The sequence below is a fragment of the Heterodontus francisci genome, chromosome 35 (assembly GCF_036365525.1).
Source record: "Heterodontus francisci isolate sHetFra1 chromosome 35, sHetFra1.hap1, whole genome shotgun sequence".
Taxonomy (NCBI): Eukaryota; Metazoa; Chordata; class Chondrichthyes; order Heterodontiformes; family Heterodontidae; genus Heterodontus; species Heterodontus francisci.
In genome coordinates this window covers 35,576,780-35,602,722 of record NC_090405.1, presented here as the reverse complement: position 1 = coordinate 35,602,722, position 25,943 = coordinate 35,576,780, and the positions used below count along the sequence as shown (strand labels likewise).

Sequence of the window (25,943 nt, the reverse complement as noted above, 5' to 3'; positions counted from 1 at the left end):
AAAATCTCCATAAATGTTTAGAATTTTTAAAAAGTGCAGTGATTAGTTACAATCAACATTTTATGTATCAGCAAAAGTTTAGTAAATTGTTTGTGACTGTTGCTATCTTCAGCAGACTATAATGCACACAAGGAGCTGAATTTTGTTGAGCTCTCGACGTCCAGCTCCGTGGTGGGTGGGCCGGAAGATCGCAGCAGCCCGCCACGGAGTCAGATGCCGGGATTGCCGGGCCCAATCTTCCCAGCGGCAGCAAGGCTCCATGGTGGCCCCTCTGCCACTCAGCGATGGGACCCAACTTTAAATATTTAAATAAACCTTATGAATACATTCACCTACAATTCATCGCGGTCTTGCTGGCTGTCTGGGATCTTCAGGGAAAGCTGGCGTCCCCAAGGTATAGTATCTGCTGAAGATGGCAACAGTCACAAACAAACAATTTTACTTATTTGGCTGATCTGTAAAATGTTGATCACAACAGATCACTACACTTTTTTTAAAAATTCTAAACATTTAGGATTTTGAGTTTTGTTGGGGGGTCAACTCTGCATTTCTAGTGTAGTGGGGGGGTGTGATCTCTGCACTTTGTGCAGTTGGGTGAGGGGAGAGGTCAGATCTTCAATGTAAGTGTTTTGTGGGGAGGGGGGGGGGGGAGAGAACAGGGAGGTCATTTATTTTCATTGTATGGGTGGGTAGGGGGAGACGGGTCAGAAATTTATTTACGATGTAGTTGGGTGGGTGGGTGTACGGGGCTCAACTCTAGTTTCTATGCAGGTCTGGCAGCCCTTTAAAAATGGTGCCTGCACAGAGGCAGCTGTCCACATCCCCACCAAGTGATTGGTGTGGGGGGAGGGGGCGGCCCGCCCTGCCTATTTAAGTGAGCTGCTGCTCACTACATTGCGGAAGCGTGGCGGCACATGGCCCATGCATGCGGGCCACAATTTTTTTCAGCCCAAGGTTTCCTGTCACTATGCCAGCAACTCCCACCTGTTTGTCGTCTTAGACTGGTTCTTTAATCTTTGCATTAAAATTGAGTCAATTTATATTGTCAATTAAGTAAGTGAGGAATTGATTGGCAGTAGGGTTGTGGGGAATTTGCACAGGAGGCACTTGATGGAAAAGGTCTAAGGATTCTGACAAAAATGAGGGAAGAAACACCAAGAGTCCCTACAATTATATTTAGGGTTGTATTGTGAGTGGAAGGATATGGAATTAGGGAGAAGGTAGAAAATCTGATTTAAAAACTGGTTAGGAGGGAGGAAATGGTGAGTAGAAGTTGAGGAAAGTGTAGTTGTAGTTGGTTAGCAGCATCCCACAGGGTTATGTTCTGGGACTGCTTCTGCTCACCGTGTATGTTGGTGATTGGATACAGGGTTTGCAGATGGCACTAAAATAGGAGACAGTAAATAATTCTGAAGACTAATGGGTGGTGGATTTGGCTGCAAAGTGGGAGATGGAATTTGATGTCAGTAATTTAAAAGTGGTATATTTTGGTTTTAAAAAAGTAATAATTATACTTGGGTTCGCAAGATATTAAAAGCAGCACCTGAAGTGAATAAGACCATAAGAAAAGCTAATTGAATACTTGCTTTTATGTAAAGATGTGAAAGATATGAAAGTTGAGATATAATGGAAAATCTATATAAACTGAGTAAGACCACAATATAGGGGTACAATATAGTTTTGACCGCCACACTATAGGAAGGATGTTGAACCAGTAGCGAGTGCTCAGGTAGTTTCACTAGTAGACACATAGGATTAGGATTACTGCTCATATGGAAGATGAACATTAACAGAGTGGTTAGATTGAACTGCCAGTCTGCGTTATAATTTCTATATACAAGATAAATTGTGGCAATATTTAAATGCAGTAACCATTTTATTAGGTTTAATTCCTCTTGCTTCTGTACAGAATGGCTGCACTTCTAGGCAAATTTAGGATTCAGTGCGCTGACATCAAGGTCATCGGAGACATTAACATGAAACCAAGCAAAGAAAGGTATGCAGAGTCTGGTTTCTTCAGTAACTTATACTATAAAATGGATATTTGTGTGTTGCAGACAACCTCCAACAACACAGTATGAGTGTTGGTGTGTGTGAATTGTAGAAGGGGGGTGGTATGTGGGTTCTAGTCATAAATCCCACAGACAATGACTTAAACTCAGCTAACTACTGGCTTGTTTCAAGAATGTCCTTGTTGGAACCTAGGATAGGTAATGCTTGCCATTCTCGATGACTGATAAAAAAAAAAAAAAAAAAATCTGGGGGAGGGACAAGATGGAAGTGTTGTCTGGGGTAAAAAAGACATTCCTGCCGTCTTCTGCACATCCATCTCATTCTAGATGTCCTGTTTTGTTACAGATGCAAAACAAAGTCAGTCATTGCAAAGGGCACCCGAGCCTTCTCACTAAGGAATAGTGTACAGGTGTGAAGGATAGGAGAAGAATGGAAAATATAAACCTAGATCTCTAGTTTGTAGAATTTTATTTTTTTAAGTTACTTGTTTTGAGGAAGCAGAACTAAAGATTAAACTCTCCATTCAAATACATGCACAAATATATTTTAATTTTTTTCAGTTTAAGGGTACCATCTACGCTGAGACTAAAGATTAGTAACTACAGTGTGAAATGTAAATTGTCTTGAGGGTACTCTCCAGTGTTTAAGATATCTTCAGTAAAAGCTGAAAGTATAGCACTTGTCCAATTGGAAGACTATTGGATGTGATCAAATTGTTGTTTACATAATTGCAGCATTTTACTGAACAAAAATGGAAGACCATTAGTTATGAAATAATTTTTGGCTTCCTTGATTGCTAATTGTAATAATTACAGCTGGAAAACATTTGAGGAATTGATTGAACCATATCAACTGCATGAGGGTTCCAAGGATCCTGCGACTGCAGAGATACTGCAGAAAGAATATCCATGGAAAATTACTGATGCTGAGCTGGAGAGATTTAAAGACAAGGTGGTAAATTGTCCCTGCATTATTTTATGAATTATGGTCAACATAAATGTACACATTGTTACAATGCCTTTTTGTTTTAAATTAAAGACTTACCGGCAGGTCAGACTCAATGAACTTCTGCAGGAGAACTCCCGAGCAGCCAATATCATTGTTGTGTATGTAAATTCTAATGATATTACACATAAATCAACTAATTAGGCACTGAATTTGACATGAAACAGTAAGGATTGTTCTTAATGTTTTCAATAATGTAACATGACCGATCCAAAAGTATATTTTCCTCCTATGTTTTGTGGAGAAAGTAGATAATGATTATAGTCCATACATTGGGAAAGTGATTGTTGTTAATCCTATTCCTGTATTCCTAGAAATACAGTAGCTTCTATTAGCTACAAAATGGACTATTGGAACTTTTTTTTAAACTCTCTAACTCTTCATTTTTTTTCATGCACTAGGAGTTTGCCAATCGCAAGGAAGGAAGCTGTATCAAGTTACCTGTACATGGCTTGGTTGGAGATTCTTTCTAGAAACCTGCCTCCTGTCATAATGATCAGAGGAAATCAAAAGAATGTTCTGACCTTCTACTCCTAACAGAAAATTGCATATTGAGGCTACAGCAAATGTCACATGCATTTCAACACTTATTTATCATTCAGTATATTTGACAGTTGCTTAAAAAGGGCAACACTTGATTTAAGTAGCAAACAAGCTTTATTCTACTTTCTGATTTTCTGCTACATAAATAATGTAGCTAGTTAGTCTTCTAAAATTACATTTTCATGTTTGGTTACCACAACATGTAATAGCCTGATTAATAGAACCCTGCATTTTTAAATACTGTTTGTGTTCTCCAATTACTAATTTTACAAAGATGGAATAACATTTCCCCTTGTGCAGCCATTATCCTAAAGAGATAATATACTCCTATCATAAAATCATTATGTAGATCCAAAATTGCTCAGCCTTAAGATCTCCAAGGGTTTTTTGTCCATTGTCACTGCCTGATATCCCCATTAACTCAGTTTAAATCAGGAATTTATTAAACATATTGACTTAATTATGTACAGTGTATTCTTTAACTTAATGAGCATATGCACACGAACCACAGGTTGAGAAAGGTCTGCTGATGCTGTCTGACAAGGTCATATTCAAGAACATAATCAAAATTGAACTGTAAGTGAGAAAGTAGAATGTCAAACCAGACAAAACGTACAGATTTGTGAATAAAATACACAGTGAAACTAGAGAAGCAAAAATGGTAGAGCAGAATGAGAAGAGAATGGTGTGAAATTTCATAGAAAGGAAAGGCACTCATTTTATCATGAGAAATCAGTTATATTTTGAAGGGATTTCTTGCAATATTATACAAATATTTATATTGCTGACATTCAGAATGTATTTGACTGCAACTTGTATAAGCAACAATATAATCTGCAAAACACTAATGGTGTCCTTATGTCTGATGACTTGAAATAAATTTCATAGAATTTAACTTTGTTGCTTTTTCCATTTTTCCAAATCGTGGAGTTTATAAAAGACATTGCTGTCTACCATTTTCACCAAAGTGTTATTGCCTAAATGTTTCCATTTCTGTTCACTAAATGCTAACATGACACACAATTTTAGCCTCCAATATCTTTTCCAGCTAAAAATAAACTTGACATATTTTTGCCTTCATAAAATATTTTGAAATTTCAGTTTCATCATTATTTTTAAGAAAAAGACAAACTTAAAAATTGGCTGTGGAAAGTAATTGTGCAAATTGTCTAGGCAAGCTTAACAACACCCCAGCTATCTATGTTTGCCATTATATTACTTAACTGAGTCCAGAGGTTATGGGTTCAAGCACCACTTCAGGGATTGAAAATGGAAATCTAGACTGACGTAGTAGTACAATACTGATAAAGTGCTCTGTTATTGGAGATGCTGCCCTTTGGATGCAACATTAAACAGAGACTCTGGCTATCTCTTCAGATGGATAAGAAAGAGTCCATTACATGCCTTTGAAGAGGAACTGTGAGTTCAGCCAGTGTGCTTGCCAACCTTACCAAGCAAGATGAATTGATTATCATTGTGCTGTTTACGGGATCTTGCTTTGTAAATTGCCATTCTTTTCTACAGCATCATAGTAAAATAATTCATGGGTTGCGAAGCACTTTGGGACATCTTAAGGATTTGAAAGGTGTTATACAATTCCTCCTCCGATACTGAAGCAGATGTAGCAAGACCTGGATAACCTCCAGGTTTGGGCTGATAAGTGCAAGTTACATTCGCACCACACAAATGCCAGGTAATGACCATCTCAAACAAGAGGGAATCTAATCATCTCCCTTTTATGTTCAATACCATTACCATCACTGAATCCCCCACTATCAACATCCTGTGGGTTACCATTGACCAGAAACTAAACTGGACCAGCCACATAAAAGGCTACATGAGCAGGTCAGAGGTTGGGAATTCTGCAGTGAGTAATCCACCTCCTGACTCCCCAAAGCCTGTCCACTATCTACAAGTCAGGAGTGCGATGAAATACTCTCCACTTGCCTAGATGGGTGCAGCTCCAACAACACTCGAAGCTCGCCACCATCCAGGACAAAGCAGCCTGCTTGATTGGCACCCTATCCATCACCTTCAGCATTCACTCCCTTCACCACTGACACACAGTGGCAGCAGTGTGTACCATCTACAAGATGCATTGCAGCATCTCACCAAGGTTCCTTCGACAGCACCTTCCAAACCCGTGACCTCTACCACCTAGAAGGACAAGAACAGTAGATGGAATGGGAACACCACCACCTGCTAGTTCCCCTCTAAGCCACACACCATCCTGACTTGGAAGTATATCGCTGTTCCTTCACTGTCACTGGGTCAAAATCCTGGAATTGTCTTCCTAATAGCACTGTGGGTGTACCTACCCCACATGGACTGCTGCGGTCAAGATGGCAGCTCACCACCACCTTCTCAAGGGCAGTTCGGGATGGGCAATAAATGCTGGCTTAGCCAGCAATGCCCACATCCCAAGAACAAATAAAAACGTTCTTTCCATTGGTTTTCAGTTGTTTACACGGTTTTTTTTTTATTACATTCTGCTGGTAGAGTGTAGCATTCTGACAATTTTATCTTTGTGCATGTTTCAGATTGGCAGCAAAACAAACTCATTTTGTTGTGAAAGCATCAGAGAAGCACAATGCTTACATTGTTCCTGAATTTCTAAGGATATTGAGTCCCTAGAAATAGCACAAATGCCAATGATAAAGGCAATGGCTGAGGACAACAACATAATCTGACATACAAACATAATTTGCCATACAAAGATAATGTAAAAATGTATTAGAAAAATAATACATTTTAAAGCTTGGCATAACACATGAGCCATAACAAAAGCAAGCAGGTAGATTTCCCACCCCCAACAAGAATATATACAAAATCAGTACTGGAAATGATTATTCAACTTAATTTAAATCCAAGCATTAAGTGATAATTTATTGTACAAATTATAAATCAGTAGCTATACTATTTATATCATTTAAGAATATTTGCATGTTTAATTTTCTTCAAATATGTTAACATTTGATTTTCCCATATCCAAAGTAACATATGTGCGTCTAATTGAACAATTTGACTTTGGTTCATCCAGAGATATTTTTCCTTTCGAATTATATAGAAATATTAAGTGATGCAAATATACTAATGCAATAATAAACTAAATATTTTCATTGTATCAGATGTTTTAAATTCTACAAAATGCTGCCTAGACTGTAATTCAGCTTTCTTATATAGATTAGGATTTATTATAGCACAGGGATATATAGTGGCAGAAAATAGATTTTTTTTTAAAATTTCTTTAGGGTTAAGGTCAGTCTCTCATCTGTGCTGTGTTAGCTCATCTTGTCATTAACTTTTCCACACAGTAACAACCTTGCTGTCGCTCCAGAATAATATGCTGACAGTGCCATTGTTCTCACGTTAATCAGTCTTGCTGTTTCTTTTGGTTCAAATACCTGCGCATTAGTCACTTTTCATTTTTGACATTCATTTATTGCCCATATCTCAAACCTCCTCACTTCTCTTTTTTAATATTCAAAGTCCAGTTTTCATAACACATCACTTAATTTCTATTTTACAGTTGTACAGAAACTCCTTGCTGCTGTTAAATGTCTCTTACAATTACCTTTTTAACTTATTTGCTTCATTCTTCTGATCTTAGTAAATATATAATCTAATTGCTCCAATTCATATCGTTCAGTTTATAGGATGCCCTTTTTCTGTGATTACTGTTGACTGTCATCTTTGCATTCATTTTCAATCCATATTCAAAATTGATCTGATTCACAATCACAAGCATCTGTTGTAATCTCCCTTTTGCATTTGCAATCAGTACAGTGCCACTTACATAACTTTGGTTGCTCATCAACTTTCCATTGATCTTGAACCCAATTTCTAAATCATCCACACTGTGCGCTTTGCATTTTAACTCCCCCACCTGGCGAAAATCAGACAGGGTAGCAGTTAAAATAGAGCGAGCAACTTGCCCAATGCTTTCCCACCCGAAATGGCTGACTGCAAGTTTAAGTTACTAGGGCAACCTCCTCAAACCGGAGGAATGCTCTGTAAAAATGCAGACTGTGTTTCAATTAAGTCGTCATTGCCCCATCTGCTATTTCAGCCTGACTCCTTGCGCCCCTGCCAGGCTAAACATGTTGAAAGTAGCAGTTAGGGACAGAGGAGGCCCTGCTGTTTCCCTGTGAACCTTAGCAACCAATTAGATGACCTGAGCAATTTCTTCAAACTGCTATTGGCTGCCATTTTCCACCTCATTCAGTCAATATATATAGCTGAAAATAACAAAAACAAACACAATTCCAGAAAAAAAATCACAACTGATCTATAAATACCAGTCATCTAATGTTTGAAATGCTGGCAAAAATTTTCCTGCACAAAGACTTGCTCCGGGATTTGGGGCTTCAGTCCCTGATTTTGAAGTATCACATGGCTTTGGGTGCAGTGAGGGATCCAGTAAATGCTGTGTGTGGCGTGCCATTGAAGTTTGTGTTCAGCTTGATTCTGTCAACTGCAATGCTTAGAACACACCATAGCAACCAGGCAGATTTACTAATAGCAATGGTGAGGTAGAAAAAAAATCAAGATGGACAAGATTTTGCTTTCTCTGCATTTTAAGTCACAAAATAAAACTTCAGTGTTTGGATTTAGCTTTTATTTTTGTATTATTGGCAGGCTCTGATGCCTATCCTTGGCCAGAAGGGGATGTTTATAAAGTATAAAGGCATAAACAGGTGATTTGATGCTGATCTTGGTGATGGGGTCCTGGTCACTCAGGCAGGCTACACGTCATAGCAAATGACTAACTGTTCAAATTGTTTGACATTAAAAACTTGACAATGGATTTATCACTCCATAGATATCAGCAAGAACTACAATAGGAAGAAAAATCATCATTTATGTTTAAAGAAATATGGGGAGGGATGAGAGAAGCACAAAGTACTTGCATCTTAAGCAACTTCATTAAAGCTACGAAAAAAAAATGTACATCCTTTCATGTAAATAACTCAGGATTAGTGTTTTGGGAGAGAAGAACTAAGTTACTTGCATTTCAACCAAGTTTTCTAGAGGTAAGGAAATAGAATATATTTGTGAGGTTTCTGTCTCAGTATTAGTGATGTTTAATATAGGTGATATATTGCTGTATGGAGAAATCTGTTTGGCTACCACATACATAATACAGAAATATAATACCATAGGAATTATCAGAAACTGTTCCAGGTCACAGACTCCCTGTGAATGAACAATGAAAAATTCACCAGTACCTGTTAATATGTTGAAGAGACTCCCCACCCTATTGCATTCTCGCTAACATTCCAGCCTGAATAAAGTATAGATAACAGTGACAATGCTTGATACACATTCATAATTAAATACATTAGTTACGCATGTGAAGTATACAATGGAGAATTCCCCAACTGTATTATGTATACAAAAACATAAACAAGTTATTTTACATCATAAGGTAACCAACAAACAAATCCATTTGACATTTTGATCACTCCCTCTCCCTATCTGCTGTGAAATATGTCTTCTATGGGAGACTGGGGTGAGGAGAAGCTTCCCTCCTCTGCCCCTCAACAGCCTGGCCTTCAATGACATCCAGAAACAAATGTGTTCAAAAGTACCCTGTAGTAGCAGTTACCCTCACAGTCTGGAGGGGCACCTGCAATTGGCCAGGGTATACCTATCCTAATTACATCTAACTCAATGATGAGTTGTTAAAAATAGCTTCAACAAGTTCAAAAGTTAGCAGGAGAAAGAATTCACGGAATCCCAATTGTTACAGCACAGAAGGAGGTGATTCGGCCCATCATGTCTACACCGGCTCTCCTAGTGAGCAATTCATTTAATGCCATTCCCTTGCCTTCTCCCCAGAACGCTGCACTTTCTTCCTTTTCAGATAACTATCTAATTCCATTTTGAAGGCCTCGATTGAAACTGCCTCCACCACACTCTCTGGCAGTGCATTCCAGATCCTAACCACTCCCCGCGTGAAAAAGGTTTTCCTTATGTCGGCATTGCTTCTTTTGCCAATTACCTTAAATCTGTGTCCTCTTGTTCTTGATCCTTTCATGAGAGATGTTTTCCCTATCTACTCTGTCCAGACCCCTTATGATTTTGAATACCTCCATCAAATTTCCTCTCAGCCTTCTCTAAGGAAAACAGTCCCAACTTCTCCAATCTATCTCCGTAAATGAAGTTCCTTATCCCTGGAACCATTCTCGTAAATCTTTTCTGCACTCTCTCCAATGCCTTCACATCTTTCCTTAAATGCGACGCCCAGAACAGGACACAATACTCTAGTTGATTTTGAATACCTCCATCAAATTTCCTCTCAGCCTTCTCCAAGGAAAACAGTCCCAACTTCTCCAATCTATCTCCGTAAATGAAGTTCCTTATCCCTGGAACCATTCTCGTAAATCTTTTCTGCACTCTCTCCAATGCCTTCACATCTTTCCTTAAATGCGACGCCCAGAACCGGACACAATACTCTAGTTGAGGCCAAATCAGTGTTTTATACAAGTTTAAAATAATCTCCTAGCTCTTGTACTCTATGCCCCTATTAATAAAGCCTAGGATACTGTATGCTTTATTAACCACTCTCTCAACCTGTCCTGCCACCTTCAATGACTTATGCACATATACACCCAGGTCCCTCTGCTCCTGCACCCCCTTTAGAGGTTGTCCCTTAATTTTTTATGCTCTCTCCGTGTTCTTCCTACCAAAATGAATCACTTCACACTTCTCTGCATTGAACTTCATCTGCCACTTGTCTGCCCATTCACCAAGTTGTCTATGTCCTTTTGAATTTCCACACTACCTTCCTCACAGTTCACAATGCTTCCAAGTTTCGTATTATCTGCAATTGTGTCCTGTACAACAATGTCTAGGTCATTAATATATATCAGCAAGAGTCCCAGCATCCCAGCACTCACCTCTGGGAAACTCCACTACAAATCTTCCTCCAGCCCAAAAAACATCCATTAACCACTACTCTCAGTTTCCTATCACTCAACCAATGTCATACCCATGTTGCTACTGTCCCTTTTAATTCCATGAGCTATAACTTTGCTCACAAGGCTGTTGTGTGGTATTGTATCAAATGCCTTTTAGAAGTCCATGTACACAACATCAACAGCATTATCCTCATTAACCCCCTCTGTTACCACTTCAAAAAACTCCAGCAAATTAGTTAAACATGATTTTCCCTTGACAAATCATGCTGGCTTTCCTTAATTAACCTGCATTTGTCCATGTGACTATTAATTTTGTCCCTAATTATTGTTTCAACTGACTGGCCTGTAGTTGCTGGGCTTATCTTTACACACTTATTTGAACAAGGACATAATATTTGCAATTTTCCAGTCCTCTAGCACCACCCCTGAGTCTAAGGAAGACTGGAAAATTATGGCCCGTTCCTCTGCAATTTCCACTCTCACTTCCCTCAGTATCCTTGGATGCATCTCATCTGGTCCCGGTGCCTTATTAACTTTCATATTCATAGAAGTTGATCAGCAACCACTCACAGAACAGCTCATAACCTTTCAAGAAAGAATCAACAAATACCAGCACAGCCAACCATGCACATTCAACTAACTCCAAATCCTTGGAAGCCAAAGATAAATTTTAGGAGAACACTTCCCAACCTCCTCAGCAGCTACTTTCTGCACAAAAGTCTCCTTCTCAGCAAGCACGACTATTGACATCCCCCTTAGGGGAAAGGAATGGAAGTAGATATGGAGATGCTCGCTGGCAACATTGGCATAAACAATATTGGACAGCCAGTTCAAAATATTGTGACACCTATTGGGTTTTGGGATCCGCTTATACCTTTTGAATAATTTATCCGACGGTTGTGCATATTGAATTTCACCAACTCTGTCCCTCTTCTCATTGACTAATGTTGCAAGGGCTGTGCTTAGCCTGGGCTGGGGGATGGGAGGGGAAGCAGTGATGGGGATGAGCACACTTTCATCACATTAGACCCTGTAGACCAAGAAGACAAACCAGTGTCCAATCAGTCTCTTATCCAGGATTTGCTGGGGGGGTAGGGGTGGTGGGTGGGGGTAATAAGGTTCTTGTAGGGTGGCATATTTTATGTTACTTAAAGGAAAACAGTGCGTCCTGCTACTTTGGCATAACCTAGTGAACATGTCAACAAAGTTTTTCCAGTCAACCACTAGGGAGAAGACCCTCACAGCTGGCTGAAGCAACCCGAAGGAGTGAGGAAAGATGGTAACCCCAATTCCATGCAGTTGCTCCCCCTTTGTCACCAGCACTGACACAACATCTTGACTTGTTTTTCAGATGAGACATCTGCATTCTCAGGTGGATGTAACAGACCTCATGCCACTATTTGAAGAAGAGCTGGGGAGGCTCCCTGGGCAAAAACAGAAAATGTTAGAAATACTCAGCAGGTCAGGCAGCATCTGTAGAGAGAAAAACAGAGTGAACATTTCAGGTCTGTAACCTTTCATCAGAACATAAAATGAAAAGTACCACATCAACAGACATAGATACTGCCTGACCTACTGAGTGTTTCCAGCATTTTCTGTTTTTGTTTCAGATTTTCAGCATCTGCAGAATTTTGCTTTTGCATTAGTGTTCTTCCTGGTGTCCTGGGTAATATTTATCCCGCAACCAATATCACTAAACCGGATTATTTGGTCATTATCATATTCCTGTTTGTGGGAGCTTGCAGTGTACAATTTGGCTGTCACGTTCCTTACATCACAATGGCGACCAAACTTCATAAGTTCATTGGCTGTAAAGTGCTTTGTGATGCCCTGAGGTAATAAAAGGTACTATATAAATGCAAGTTCTTTCTTGCTATATACACTTCCTTCTTCATCACTGGATTAATATTCTGGCATTCCCTAATTAATACTATTATGCATGCACCAATCTCACAAGGACTGCAGTAGTTCAAAAAGATGTCCTGTTACCACATTCTCAGGGCAAACAGTCCCTTCAGCGATAACTGTGACCTTGCCCAAATCCTGAGAATAATTTTTAAAAGGGTATATTAATCCCTTGTGGACTGATTCCGTTTTTGATTTATTGATACAGCACTGAAACAGGCCCTTCGGCCCACCGAGTCTGTGCCAACCATTAACCACCCATTTATACTAATCCTACACTAATCCCATATTCCTACCACATCCTCACCTGTCCCTATATTCCCCTACCACCACTAGGGGCAATTTATAATGGCCAATTTACCTATCAACCTGCAAGTCTTTTGGCTGTGGGAGGAAACCGGAGCACCCGGAGGAAACCCACGCAGACACAGGGAGAACTTGCAAACTCCACACAGGCAGTACCCAGAATTGAAACCGGGTCGCTGGAGCTGTGAGGCTGCGGTGCTAACCACTGCGCCACTTGCTGTATCGTTTGGCCTATGTGTTTTTTAAACTTGTAAATAAATCTGACTAAATGGTTTCAGCCTATATCCATTTGTCTGTTGACGAGATATTATTCATTTTATGTAAGAGTAAGGAAATATGATGAGCATCACATACAATGGCCACTGAACAATATTTTGTGATCAGGGACTGCTAAACTTGGACACATTAACCCATAAAAGCACACATAAGAGTGCAGGTTTTAGTTCACAGGAGACTGAGTCTGCCTTTTTGCCAAGAACAAGAACACAATGCACAAACATTTGGGAAAAGACTAAACTGCAATACCCTGTGTGTAACAACTGTGGCATGTTGGATGGCCAATATATCCTCATCAACTGAATAACATTCTTTAATTCAACCAGTTATGCTCAATAACTCAACAATAAATGACACATTAGGAAGCAAGGTTTCACTTATAGACTTGCAAAATTCCCAAACAAAACTAAAAGTGCAAAATATGATTAAATTAAAAAATATGAATTTGGTAAGTCAAAACAACAAGCTGTAAGGGAGTGCCATTGACCCAGTTTCATCAAAAAGCTTCTAGAATGGCAAGAGCAGTTCACAATTTGAAATCAGATTGTTCCAAAAAAACCTTTGAACAATAATCACACAAATTGAAATACTGAGACAATAAACTACGTATTTATAGAATTAAGTAAACTAATTAACTTTGTATAATATTGAACTATGTAGCCTAGTAAACTTTGTGTATTAATGAACTATGTATATTAATTAATGTATATTAATGAACTATGTATACAAATGAACTGTATACTAGTTAAATGTATCCTAATAAACTATGTTTCTCTCTCCTAGGTGGGTTGCCGATTAAGGTTTGAAGGGACCCTCTTTCCCTTGCTATGTTATCCATAGCTGGTATACCAACAATTGTAGCCCACACAATATGGTGTGGTATGCCTTTGGTCCAGAACATAATGGTCACTTGAGCCATTTGGAATCCTTCCGCCCTGGCCATTACCTTTATCAAGAAAGACATCCGCCCTGGTGGTGTCATGTTCATCATTTGTCCCCTCACTACGTTTTGCCCATCAGCTGAGACGGTGTACTGGGGTGTGGCGCTTGGAGCCAGCAGTGAGAGCTGGGTGTACATGAGGACCAGTAATTCCAGTCCATCCTACAAAATTGGATGCAACTGACTGAAAATACAAGGGTACTACCTCTATCTGAACACCCCATACAGTCAGCGCAAACTGTACTCCACCATAAAGCACCACTGCACAGGCAGGAAGGAAATCCATCCACCTCAACTATAACTCAACAAGGAAATCCTGTAGCAACGGGGAAGGGACAAAAGCGGCAGGTGCAAGATGTCACTGGCAGCTGCAGTTCCAATCCTGCATGCAGGTGGCTCAGGATATTGTTCGTTTTGATGATGACCTAGAGACGACATCATCACCCGGTAGCACCCTGAGCGAACAAGCTTTTTGAAGGACAGCGCTGCTTGCTCCGAAATTGGAGAGGGGCCTGGAAAAGGTGGCCTAAACAAATGCTCATCTCCCTACAACCCAGATGGCTTATCGCGGCCAACGGGCATCTCTTAATGCGGTCAAACTACGACAGAGAAGGAAGTGCAAACTCCTAACCTCGCTTCAAAAGGTGGGAAAAGAAAAATTCTGAAACTCGTCTGCTGGAACGTGAGAACAATGCTCGACTCTGGTGACAACAGCTACCCCCAACGATGCTCAGCCCTGGTGGCCCATGAGCTAGCCAGACTAGACATTGATATAGGGGCCCTGAGTGAGGTTCACTTCTCAGAACAAGGCAGCCTAACAGAACACAACACTGGCTACACCCTCTATTGGTCAGGTAGACCTCAAGGTGAACAACACCTCTTTGGTGTCAGCTTCATGGTGAAGAAGACTATCTTTACTAAACTTTCAAGCCTGTCAATCGGCCACTCCGAACGCATCATGTCCCTGTGACAGCCCCTCCAAGACCAGCAGCATGCAACCCTCATCAGTGTTTTTGCTCCAACCCTGAAGGCTAACCCAGCTGTCAAAGATAAGTTCTACACAGATCTCCGTGAACTCATCCAGAATGCCCCTCCCAAGGGCAAAATTATCCTCCTTGGTGATTTCAACGCCAGAGTGGGCCATGGCAGCCTGGCATGGAAGGGAGTGCTCGGAAACCATGGTGTTGGAAACTGTAATCTTGGAACTCTATGCAGAAAAGCAGCTGTCCATAACCTTCTTTCAACAAAAAGATTGCTTCAAGACCACATGGATGCATCCCCGCTCTAAACACTAACACCTGATAGATTACATCTTGGTGCGCCAGTGTGATCTAAAGGACGCCCTGCATACTACAGTCATGCCCAGTGCTGACTGTCATACAGACCACCGGCTCATTTGTTCAAAGCTGAACTTCCATTTCAAGCCTAAGCCCAAGAACAGGCCTAGCGACAACCCATCAAAGAAATTTCAAGTCAGCAACCTGCAAACCTCATCTTGAAGAGATAGATATCAAGCAACCTTACAGACTAGACTGGAACATCCTGATCTCACTGCTCATTCCACTCCAGAAGAACTTTGGGAACATATCAGAGCTGCCGTACTGGATACTTCCAATAAGGTCACAGACCCAGCACCAAGAAGAATAGGGACTGGTTTGATGAAAATGACAAGGAAATTCAAGTTATGCTAAAAATAAAAAGGTCAGCTCATCAGGCCCACCTGACTCAGCCGACCAGCCAAGAGAAAAAGACAGCTTATCGTCAAGCATGCAGCTTGACTGCCAACTGACGAACATCCAAAATCCAAACTTGCGGAAAAAACTCAACTGTACGCTGATACTGGCGACATAAGACGTTTCCATAAAGCACTAAAATCGGGCTATGGACCAGCATATCAAACCCAAACCCCCCCCCCCCGAGGAGCACCGATGGCAAGGCCCTGCACACCGACAAGGAGTCAGTCCTGGATCGCTGGTCGGAGCACTTTGAAACTCTCTTCAACGCCAAGTGTACAGTGCATGATGCTGCCATCAATCGCATCCAACAACAGCCTGTCAAAGAAAAACTGGATGAGAGCCCAACATTGGAGGAAACTGTGACCGCCATCAACCAGATGAAGAACAACAAAGCCTCCGGAGCCAATGGAATTCCACTCGAAGCCTTGAAGCATGGTGGCCCTGTCCTATACACCAAGCTCCATGAGTTTTTCACAGCCTACTGGGAACAGGGCATTATCATCACTTTTTACAAAAACAAAGGAGAAAAATCAGACTGCTCCAACTACCATGGGATCACCCTCCTTTCTATTGCTGGGAAGATCCTGGCTAGAATACTTCTGAATAGGCTTGTGCCTACCATTGCAGAAGAAAACGTCCCAGAGAGCCAGTGTGATTTCAGAGCAAACAGAGGCACAACAGACATGGTATTTGCACTTAATTACAAGTGTCGTGAGCAAAACAAAGGCCTGCATGTCACTTTCGTAGACCTCATCAAGGCATTCGACACTGTGAGCCATTGTGAAGCAGTTTCATGAAAATCAGTATGGACAAGTCAAGCAAAACAGCGACCTCTCAAGTCCCTTCCGTATCTGCAATGGCGTGAAGCAGGGATGTGTACTGGCCCTGACCCTATTCACCATCTTTTTCAGCATGATGCTCCAGCAGGCAATGGAAGACATTAAGGAGGGAGTTTACGTATGCTTCCAGACTGAGGGAGCCCTTTTCAACCTCAGGTGTCTTCAGGCTCACACAAAGACACAAGAAAAACTCATCCGTGAACTTCTTTTCACTGATGACTGTGCTCTCCTGGCCTACAATCAGTCAGACCTGTAATGTATAACAACACATTTCTCCAAGGCGGCACAACTGTTCCGACTAAAAATCAGTTTAAAGAAAACTGAAGTCTTGCATCAGCCTGCACTCCAGGAAGAATAAGGACCACCAAGCATTATCATTGAGAGAACCAAGCTGGATGCCATAAAGCAAGTTACTTATTTGGGGAGTGTCATCTTGTTTGATGCCACCATAGACAAGGAAGTGGACAATAGACTCTCAAAAGCAAACAGTACATTTGGTAGACTCTACAAATGCGTGTGGAGCAACCACAGCCTCAGAGCACAGACTCAAAGTGTACAAAGCCACAGTCCTCACCACCCTTCTGTATGGCACTGAGTCATGGGTCCTATACCGCCGTCATGTACGCCTTCTAGGGTGCTTCCATCAGCACCGCCTCCGCAGTCTTGTGGAACCTTTAGAAATAGACAGAACTTAGTTGAGAGAGCAGGGCCTGGTACACAACAACTGTCAAAACCGTGGGGGTTGGGTAAGAGGGGGCTGCATACGGATGACCCAGAGAAATTGCTGATAGTCCGAGAAAAACAGGATGAAACAGAATGAGCTTAGCCACAGTGCTAGCAGATTCAATGTCCTTGCACAAACCAGACAAGGGGTTGCTATGGACATGAGATATGATTAGCCCTACGGTTAGACAATGAGGCAGCATAAGAAATGAGAAGTGAGAAGAAATGACAAGGCTCTTACTGAACCAAATAAGGAATTGTCATTATGCAAGACCCCTATGAATAAGTAAGAGGGGAGGGTCTTGAAAACAAGATTTAACCCCTGACTGAAACTTGGGACAGCATGAGAACCCTGGGACCAACACTTGAGAAGGTACCCTGAGTCTGGGACTCAGAGAACAGAAGGGCAGCCGCAAGTTCAACAATGATCACCTCGCGTCTTGATGGGTAGTATACTGTGCAAGTTGTGAGTGCTTGTACTTGATAATTTAATGTGTGAATAAAACATTTGAGATACCTTTCACCAGTGCGCTGTTGTGAATTCTTTAGAGTCAGTGCAGATTAGGCACAACAGAATGCTCAAGATCCACTGGCACGGCCGCATCTCAAACATTGAAGTCCTGGAAACAGCCAACATCACCAGCACTGAGGCCGTCCTCCTGCAAAGCCAACTGCATTGGGCGGGTCACGTTGCCCAGATGGATGACAGTCGTCTACCCGAGATCGTGTTGTATGGAGAGCTGACCACTGGTAAAATGAACAGGGGGGCCCCATGCAAACATTTCAAGGACTCCCTGAAGAAGTCCCTCTCTGCGTGCCACATCGACCATCACCAGTGGGAAGCGCAGGCCATAGATCGTGATGCCTGGAGATGCTACATCAGGAAGGCGACAGACACCTTTGAGGCTGAGCGAAGAACCAGCATGAAGAGAAAAGGAGGAGAAGAATAGATCGAATTGCCCCCAGTAGCGACTATAACTTCACTTGTACCCGCTGTGGGAGAATCTGCTGGTCACGGATAGGCCAACCGGTGGTTTTATTTTAATAAAAAAAAGTCAACAGATGAAACTCTCCGCCGAACAAAGGCGGTGGAGGGGTGCCACCACCACCCGGTAAACGGGACCCGGAACAAGCAGAGATCAGGAGCCGCCAGCCTCCAGCTGGCCTGCAACCGATGACGACAACCTTTCCAAAATCTTCGTCCGCGAAGAAATGCCAAGAGAAGAGAGTAAACTATGTATACTAGTTAATGTATATTAATGCTCTGTGTATATTAGTGAGCTATCTATATTAGTTAACTTTGTATATTAATGATGAACTATATATAAGTTAATTTTGTATTTTAATGAACCTTGTATATTAATGAACTGTGTATACTAATGATCTATACATGGGAGTTAACTTTGTACATTCCTTTCCTTCCCCCTTCCTTTCCTTTTGGCCTCCTTGTCTCGGGAGACAATGGGTAAGCGCCTAGAGGTGGTCAGTGGTTTGTGGAGCAGCGCCTGGAGTGGCTATAAAGGCCAATTCTAGAGTGACAGACTCTTCCACAGGCGCTGCAGGTAAAGATGGTTGTTGGGGCTGTTACACAGTTGGCTCTCTCCTTACACTTCTGTCTCTTTTCCTGCCAACTTCTGAGTCTCTTCGACTCGCCTTTCTTCAGCCCCGCCTTTATAGCTGTCCGCCAGTTCTGGCAATCCGCTCCCATGACTTGTGGCCAATGTCGCAAGACTTCATGTCACATTTGCAGATGTCTTTAAAGTGGAGACATGGACAGCCAGTGGGTCGTAGAGCAACGTACTCAGGACACAGGTTTGAAACACTCTGACTTTTGTGTTCGGTGTCAGTGCGCCATTTACCCACACCCTCTTGGCCAGTCTGGACATAGCAGCAGACGCCTTTCCCATGCGCTTGTTGATTTCTGCATCGAGAGACAGGTTGCTGGTGATAGTTGAGTCCAGGTAGGTGAACTCTTGAACCACTTCCAGAGCGTGGTCGCCGATATTGATGGATGGAGCATTTCTGACGTCCTGCCCCATGATGTTCGTTTTCTTGAGGCTGATGGTTAGGCCAAATTCATTGCAGGCAGCCACAATCCTGTTGATGAGTCTCTGCAGACACTCTTCCGTGTGGGATGTTAATGCAGCATCGTCAGCAAAGAGGAGTTCCGTGATGAGGACTTTCCGTACTTTGGTCTTCGCTCTTAGGCGGGCAAGGTTGAACAACAAGCCACCTGATCTTGTGTGGAGGAAAATTCCTTCTTCTGAAGACTTGAACGCGTGTGAGAGGAGCAGGGAGAAGAAAATCCCAAACAGTGTAGGTGCGAGAACACAGCCCTGTTTCACGCCACTCAGGATAGGAAAGGGGTCTGATGAGGCACCGCTATGCTGAATTGTGCCTTTCATATTGTCATGGAATGAGGTGATGATACTTAGTAGCTTTGGTGGACATCCGATCTTTGCTAGTAGTCTGAAGAGACCACGTCTGCTGACAAGGTCAAAGGCTTTGGTGAGATCTATGAAAGCAACGTAGAGGGGCATCTGTTGTTCGCGGCATATCTCCTGTAGCTGGCGAAGAGAGAACAGCATGTCAATGGTGAATCTCTCTGCTCAAAAGCCGCACTATGCCTCAGGGTAGACACGCTCAGCCAGCTTCTGGAGTCTGTTTAAAACAACTCGAGCGAAGACTTCCCCCACTATGCTGAGCAGGGAGATTCCACGGTAGTTGTTGAAATCACCGCGGTCACCCTTGTTCTTATGGAGGGTGATGATATTGGCATCGCGCATGTCCTGTGGTACTGCTCCCTCATCCCAGCACAGGCATAGCAGTTCATGGAGTGCTGAGAGAATAGCAGGCTGAGCACACTTGATTATTTCAGGGGTAATGCCATCCTTTTCAGGGGCTTTTCCGCTGGCTAGAGGATTGATGGCATTACAGAGGTCCGATTTTGTTGGCTGTTTGTCCAGCTCGTCCATGACTGGCAGAGACTGGGCTGCATTGAGGGCGGTATGAGTGACTTCATTCTCCCTGGAGAAGTTCTAGGTAGTGCTCCACCCAGCGGTCCATTTGCTTGCGCTGGTCAGTGATCATTTCCACTGATTTAGACTATACATGGGAGTCAACTTTGTATATTAATGAACTATATATACTAATTAACTATGTATACCAGTTAACTTTGTATATTAGTGAACCTTGTATAATACTGAACATTTACATTAATAAACTTTGCGTAATACTGAACTGTAAATTAATGAACTTTGCATTTAATGAACTACAGAAGGGCGAGAGAAACAGGAACAAAAGAGCCAGACTTGTGTATAATATTAGAGGCCAGATCTTAGAGCAGTACAGGGATAGTACTGGTCCATAATGAAAGGCGTTTCTGATCTCAGGTTAGAGAGTCCCAACATGCATTAGGCTTTACCCTGCAACATGGCTCTGCTGCAAGAGCTGCTTCGTTGCTGTGCCACTGCTTCTGCTCACACAGCAGCAACTGGGGTGTTGGGGAAGGCGTTTTGCAATTCCGTCATGAAGCGGATGAGAAACTGTTCACACAAAGGTAGATCTCCAGCCGGGTCAATGCCGACACGGAAGCGGTTTAAAGCGGGCGATTCCCCTTTGTTTCTGCCGACGGGATTGTAACAAAATTAAACAAACGGTGTTTCTACTTTCTGTTACAATGTAGCTATTCAGGTTGTTCAGTGTAAGACTTTGAACTGGTCTGTAGCAAGGTGAATTCCCAAAGCTGGACAATTTATACAGTTGTAATAACAATATATATTACACGTTATCTTTTAAAAAGCCTTATTTTTAATAACTTATTTGTCACTAGGCCCTTGTGGATTCTGACTTGCATTGCACAGTAACAAGGTTTTATTTTTATTGTCCGTATTTTTTTTTACAAAATGCAAAATATTCATATTTTCTCAGTGATGGTGGGCTTCTGTACTGACAAAAACAAATGAAGAGCTCAGATATTATTTCAGACTCAGGCTGTCTGGAATTTTTGCTCTCTGAACTGAATGAGTCTGTGATTTATTTTTATGTGGAGTGTGAGGGGGTTGCACCCCCTCTTTCACTATTGGGATGGGCTGCTCCTCAATTCTGGCTGCACTTCAGTCCCGCGCTCCTGATCTATGGCCTCCTGGTGGGGAGGAGTGGACAGGTTGCAAGTTCTCCTCATGGGCAAGGTACCCTCTAATTTTTTGGGGAGTGCATTTTTTTTATTCATTCGTGGGATGTGGGCATTGCTAGCTAGGACAACATTTATTGTCCATACCTGATTGCCCTTGAGAAGGTGGTGGTGAGCTGTCTTCTTGAACCGCTGCAGTCCATGTGGGAAAGGTACACCCACAGTGCTGTCAGGAAGGGAGTTCCAGGATTTTGACCCAGCAACAGTGAAGGAACAGCGATATAGTTCCAAGTCAGGATGGTGTGTCGCTTGGAGGGGAATTTGTAGATGGTGGTGTTCCCATGCATTTGCTGCCCTTGTCCTTCTAGGTGTTAGAGGTCTAGGGTTTGGAAGGTGCTGTCTAAGGAGCCTTGGAGCATTGCTGCAATGCATCTTGTAGATGGTACACACTGCTGTCACTTTGCGTTGGTGGTGGAGTGAGTGAATGTTTGTGCCAATCAAGCGGGCTGCTTGTCCTGGATGGTGTCGAGCTTCTTGAGTGTTGTTGGAGCTGCACCCATCCAGGCAAATGGAGAGTATTCCATCACACTCCTGACTTGTGACTTGTAGATGGTGGACAGGCTTTGGGGAGTCAGGAGGTGAGTTACTCGTCGCAGGATTCCTAGCCTCTGACCTGCTGTTGTAGCCACAGTATTTATATGGCTACTCCAATTTAGTTTCTGGTCAATGGTAACCCCCAGGGTGTTGATATTTGGAGATTCAGCGATGGTAATGCCATTGAATGTCATGGGGAGATGGTTAGATTCTCTCTTGTTGGAGATGGTCATTGCCTGGCACTTTAGTGGTGTGAATGTTACTTGCCACTTATCAGCCCAAGCCTGGATATTGTCCAGGTCTTGCTGCATTTCTGCACGGACTGTTTCAGTATCTGAGGAGTCGCGAATGGTGCTGAGCATTGTGCAATCATCAGCGAACATCCCCACTTCTGACCTTATGATTGAAGGAAGGTCATTGAAGAAGCAGCTGAAGATGGTTGGGCCTAGGACACTACCCTGAGGAGCTCCTGCAGTGATGTCCTGGAGCTCAGATGATTGACCTCCAACAACCACAACCATCTTTTTTGCACTAGGTATGACTCCAACCAGCAGAGAGTTTTTCCCGATTCCCATTGACTCCAGTTTTGCTAGGGCTCCTTGATGCCATACTTGGTCAAATGCTGCCTTGATGTCAAGGGCAGTCACTCTCACCTCACCTCTTGAGTTCAGCTCTTCTGTCCATGTTTGAACCAAGGCTGTAATGAGGTCAAGAGCTGAGTGGCCCTGGTGGAATCCAAACTGAGAGGTCAGTGAGAGGTTATTGCTAAGCAAGTGCCGCTTAATGGCACTGTCAGTGACACCTTCCATCACTTTATTGATGATCAAGATTAGACTGATGGGGCGGTAATTGGCCGGGTTGGACTTGTCCTGCTTTTTGTGTACAGAATCTACCTGATCAATTTTCCACATTGCCGGGTAGATGCCAGTGTTGTAGCTGTATTGGAACAGCTTAGCTAGGGGCATGGCATGTTCTGTAGCACAGGTCTTCAATACTATTGCTGGAATATTGTCAGGGCCCATAGCCTTTGCAGTATCCAGTGCCGTCAGTCATTTCTTGATATCATGTGGAGTAAATTGAATTGGCTGAAGACTGGCATCTGCGATGTTGAGGACTTCAGGAGGAGGCTGAGATGGATCATTAACGCGGCACTTCTGGCTGAAGATTATTGCAAATGCTTCAGCATTATCTTTTGTACTGATGTGCTGGGCTCCCCCATCATTGAGGATGGGGATATTTGTGGAGCCACCTCCTCCAGTTAGTTGTTTAATTGTCCACCATCATTCACAGCTGGATGTGGCAGGACTGCAGAGCTTAGATCTGATCCGTTGGTTATGGGATCGCTTAGCTCTGTCTATTGCATGCAGCTTATGCAGTTTGGCACCCAGGTAGTCCTATGTTGTAGCTTCACCAGGTTGACACCTTATTTTGAGGTATGTCTGTTGCTGCTCCTGGCAAGCCCTCCTGCACTCTTCATTGAACCAGGGTTGGTCTCCCAGCTTGATGGTAATGGTAGAGTGGGGGATATGCTGGGCTATGAGGTTACAGATTGTGGTTGAGTACAATTCTGCTGCTGCTGATGGCCCACAGTGTCTCATGGATGCCCACTTTTGCATTTCTAGATCAGTTTGAAATCTATCCCATTTAGCACAGTGGTAGTGCCACACAACACAATGGAGGGTATCCTCAATGTGAAGCAGGACATCGTCTCCACAAGGACTGTGCGGTGGTCACTCCTACCAATACTGTCATGAACAGATGCATTTGCGGCAGGCAGATTGGTGAGGACAAGGTCAAGTATGTTTTTCCCTCTTGTTGGTTCCCTCACCACCTGCCGCAGACCCAGTCTAGCAGCTATGTCCTGTAGGACTCGGCCAGCTTGGTCAGTAGTGGTGATACCAAGCTATTCTTGGTGATGGACATTGAAGTCCCCCACCCAGAGTACATTCTGCACCCTTGCCACCCTCAGTGCTTCCTCCAAGTGGTGTTCAACATGGCGGAGTACTGAGTCACCAGCTGAGGGAGGGCGGTAGGTGGTAATCAGCAGGATGTTTCCTTGCCCATGTTTGACCTTGAGACTTCATGGGGGTCCAGAGTCAATGTTTGGTTGGTGCTGTGCACTCTCCGAACTCCGTGGTGTTTGGCAATTAATGGATGGTTAGCATGTTCTCTAGTGTATAGAAAATGAAGGAAATTGGGAGGTGTAATTGGACACCAGTCAGCCAGCATTCCACCTGAAATGTGTAATTTGATCCAGTTAGTGACAGGCAGGCAGTGTGGCCTTCAAGATCTGATTGACTAAGCTGAGATGCCAGTGTAAAGTGACACTGCTGGTATAACCCCTCCACATTCAGTGTACCAATACTACGGACTGTAAAAGCTTTTACAGGTATGTAAAAAGGAAAGACAAATGTGGGTCCATTGCAGGCAGAGAACTTATAATGGGAAGTAGAGAAATGGCAGAGAAGCTAATTGATTACTTTGTGTCTGTCTTCACTGAGGAAGCTACAAGAAATCTCCCAGAATTAGAGATCCAAGGGATTGGAGGGAATAAGGAATTGAAGGAAATTAGTATTAGTAAGAAGGTTGTATTGGAGAAATTAATGGGGCTGAAGGTTGATAAGTCCCCAGGACCTGATATTCTACATCCCAGAGTGTTGAAAGAGGTAGCTATGGAGATAGTGGATGCATTGGTGTTCATCTTCCAAAATTCTATAGATTCTGGAGCGGTTCCTGCAGATTGGAAGGTCGCAAATATCACCCCACTATTTAAGAAGGGAGGAAAAGAGAAAACGGAATTACAGACCTATTAGCCTTACATCAGTCGTTGGGAAAATGCTAGAATCTATTCTAAAGGATGTGATAAATAGATACTTGGATAATAATGATCTGATTGGGCATAGTCAACGTAGGGATTTATGAATGGGAAATCATGTTTGACGAACCTGTTAGAGTTTTTTGAGGATGTTACTAACAGAATTGATAAAGGGGTGTTGGTGGACATGGTATACTTGGGTTTTCAGAAGGCCTTTGATAAAGTCTCCCACAGGAGGTTGGTTAGCAAAATTAAAGCACATGGGATAGGAGGTAATATACTGGCATGGATTAAGGATTAGTTAACAAGCAGAAAGGAGGAATAAACGGGTCATTCTCGCGTTGGCAGGCTGTGACTAGTGGGGTACTGCAGGGATCAGTGCTTGGGCCCCAGCTGTTTACAATATATATCAATGATGTGGGGACCAAATGTAGTATTTCCAAGTTTGCAGATGACTCAAAACGAGGTGGGAATGTGCGTTGTGAGGAAATGCAAAGCGGCTTCAAGGGGATTTGGACAGACGAGGTGAGCGGGCAAGCACATGGCAGATGGAATATAATGTGGAAAAATGTGATGTTATCCACTTTGGCAGGAGGAATGGATGTGCAGAGTATTTCTTAAATGGTAAAAGATTAGAAAGTGTAGATATACAAAGGGACCTGGGTGTCCTTGTCAATGAGCCACTGAAAGCTAACATGCAGGTGCAGCAAGCAATTAAGAAGGCAAATGGTAAGTTAGCCTTTATCGCAAGAGGATTTGAGTACAGGAGTAGTGAAGTCTTGTTTCAGTTGTATAGAATCTTGGTTAGACCGCACCTGGAGTACTGTGTGCAGTTTCGGTGCCCTTACCTGAGGAAAGATATTATTGCCATAGAGGGAGTGCAATGAAGGTTCACCAGACTTGTTCGTGGGATGGTGGGACTGTCTTATGAAGAGAGATTGGGGAAACTGGGCCTGTATTCTCTAGAGTTTCAATGAATGAGAGGTTATCTCATTGAAACCTACAAAATACTTAAAGGAATAGACAGGGTAGATGCAGCTAAGATGTTTCCCCTGGTTGGGGAGTCTAGAACCAGGGAACACAATTTCAAAATAAGGGAGAAGCCACTTAGGATGGAGATGAGGAGAAATTTCTTTACTCAGAGGGTTGTGAATCTTTGGAATTCTCTACCCCAGAGGGCTGTGGAAGCTCAG

The 25,943-nt window shown here is 42.7% G+C and overlaps 2 protein-coding genes across 3 annotated transcripts in view; both read left to right on the top strand.

Moving 5' to 3' along the window:
* slc12a1 (solute carrier family 12 member 1) overlaps positions 1-4,456 on the top strand; it is a 145,562-nt gene extending 141,106 nt beyond the window's left edge. For both annotated transcript variants that reach the window (XM_068015329.1, XM_068015328.1), the window contains exons 23-26: positions 1,910-1,996; positions 2,829-2,964; positions 3,052-3,119; positions 3,420-4,456. In XM_068015329.1, coding sequence (XP_067871430.1) covers positions 1,910-1,996; positions 2,829-2,964; positions 3,052-3,119; positions 3,420-3,555 — 427 coding nt within the window. In that variant the 3' untranslated portion in view covers positions 3,556-4,456. The remainder of the gene's footprint in view (positions 1-1,909; positions 1,997-2,828; positions 2,965-3,051; positions 3,120-3,419) is intronic.
* A 16,183-nt stretch (positions 4,457-20,639) lies between these two features.
* LOC137350606 (deoxyuridine 5'-triphosphate nucleotidohydrolase-like) overlaps positions 20,640-25,943 on the top strand; it is a 37,744-nt gene continuing 32,440 nt past the window's right edge. Inside the window, exon 1 of the mRNA XM_068015326.1 lies at positions 20,640-20,768. Within this exon, the coding sequence (XP_067871427.1) occupies positions 20,642-20,768 (127 nt within the window). The 5' untranslated portion in view covers positions 20,640-20,641. The remainder of the gene's footprint in view (positions 20,769-25,943) is intronic.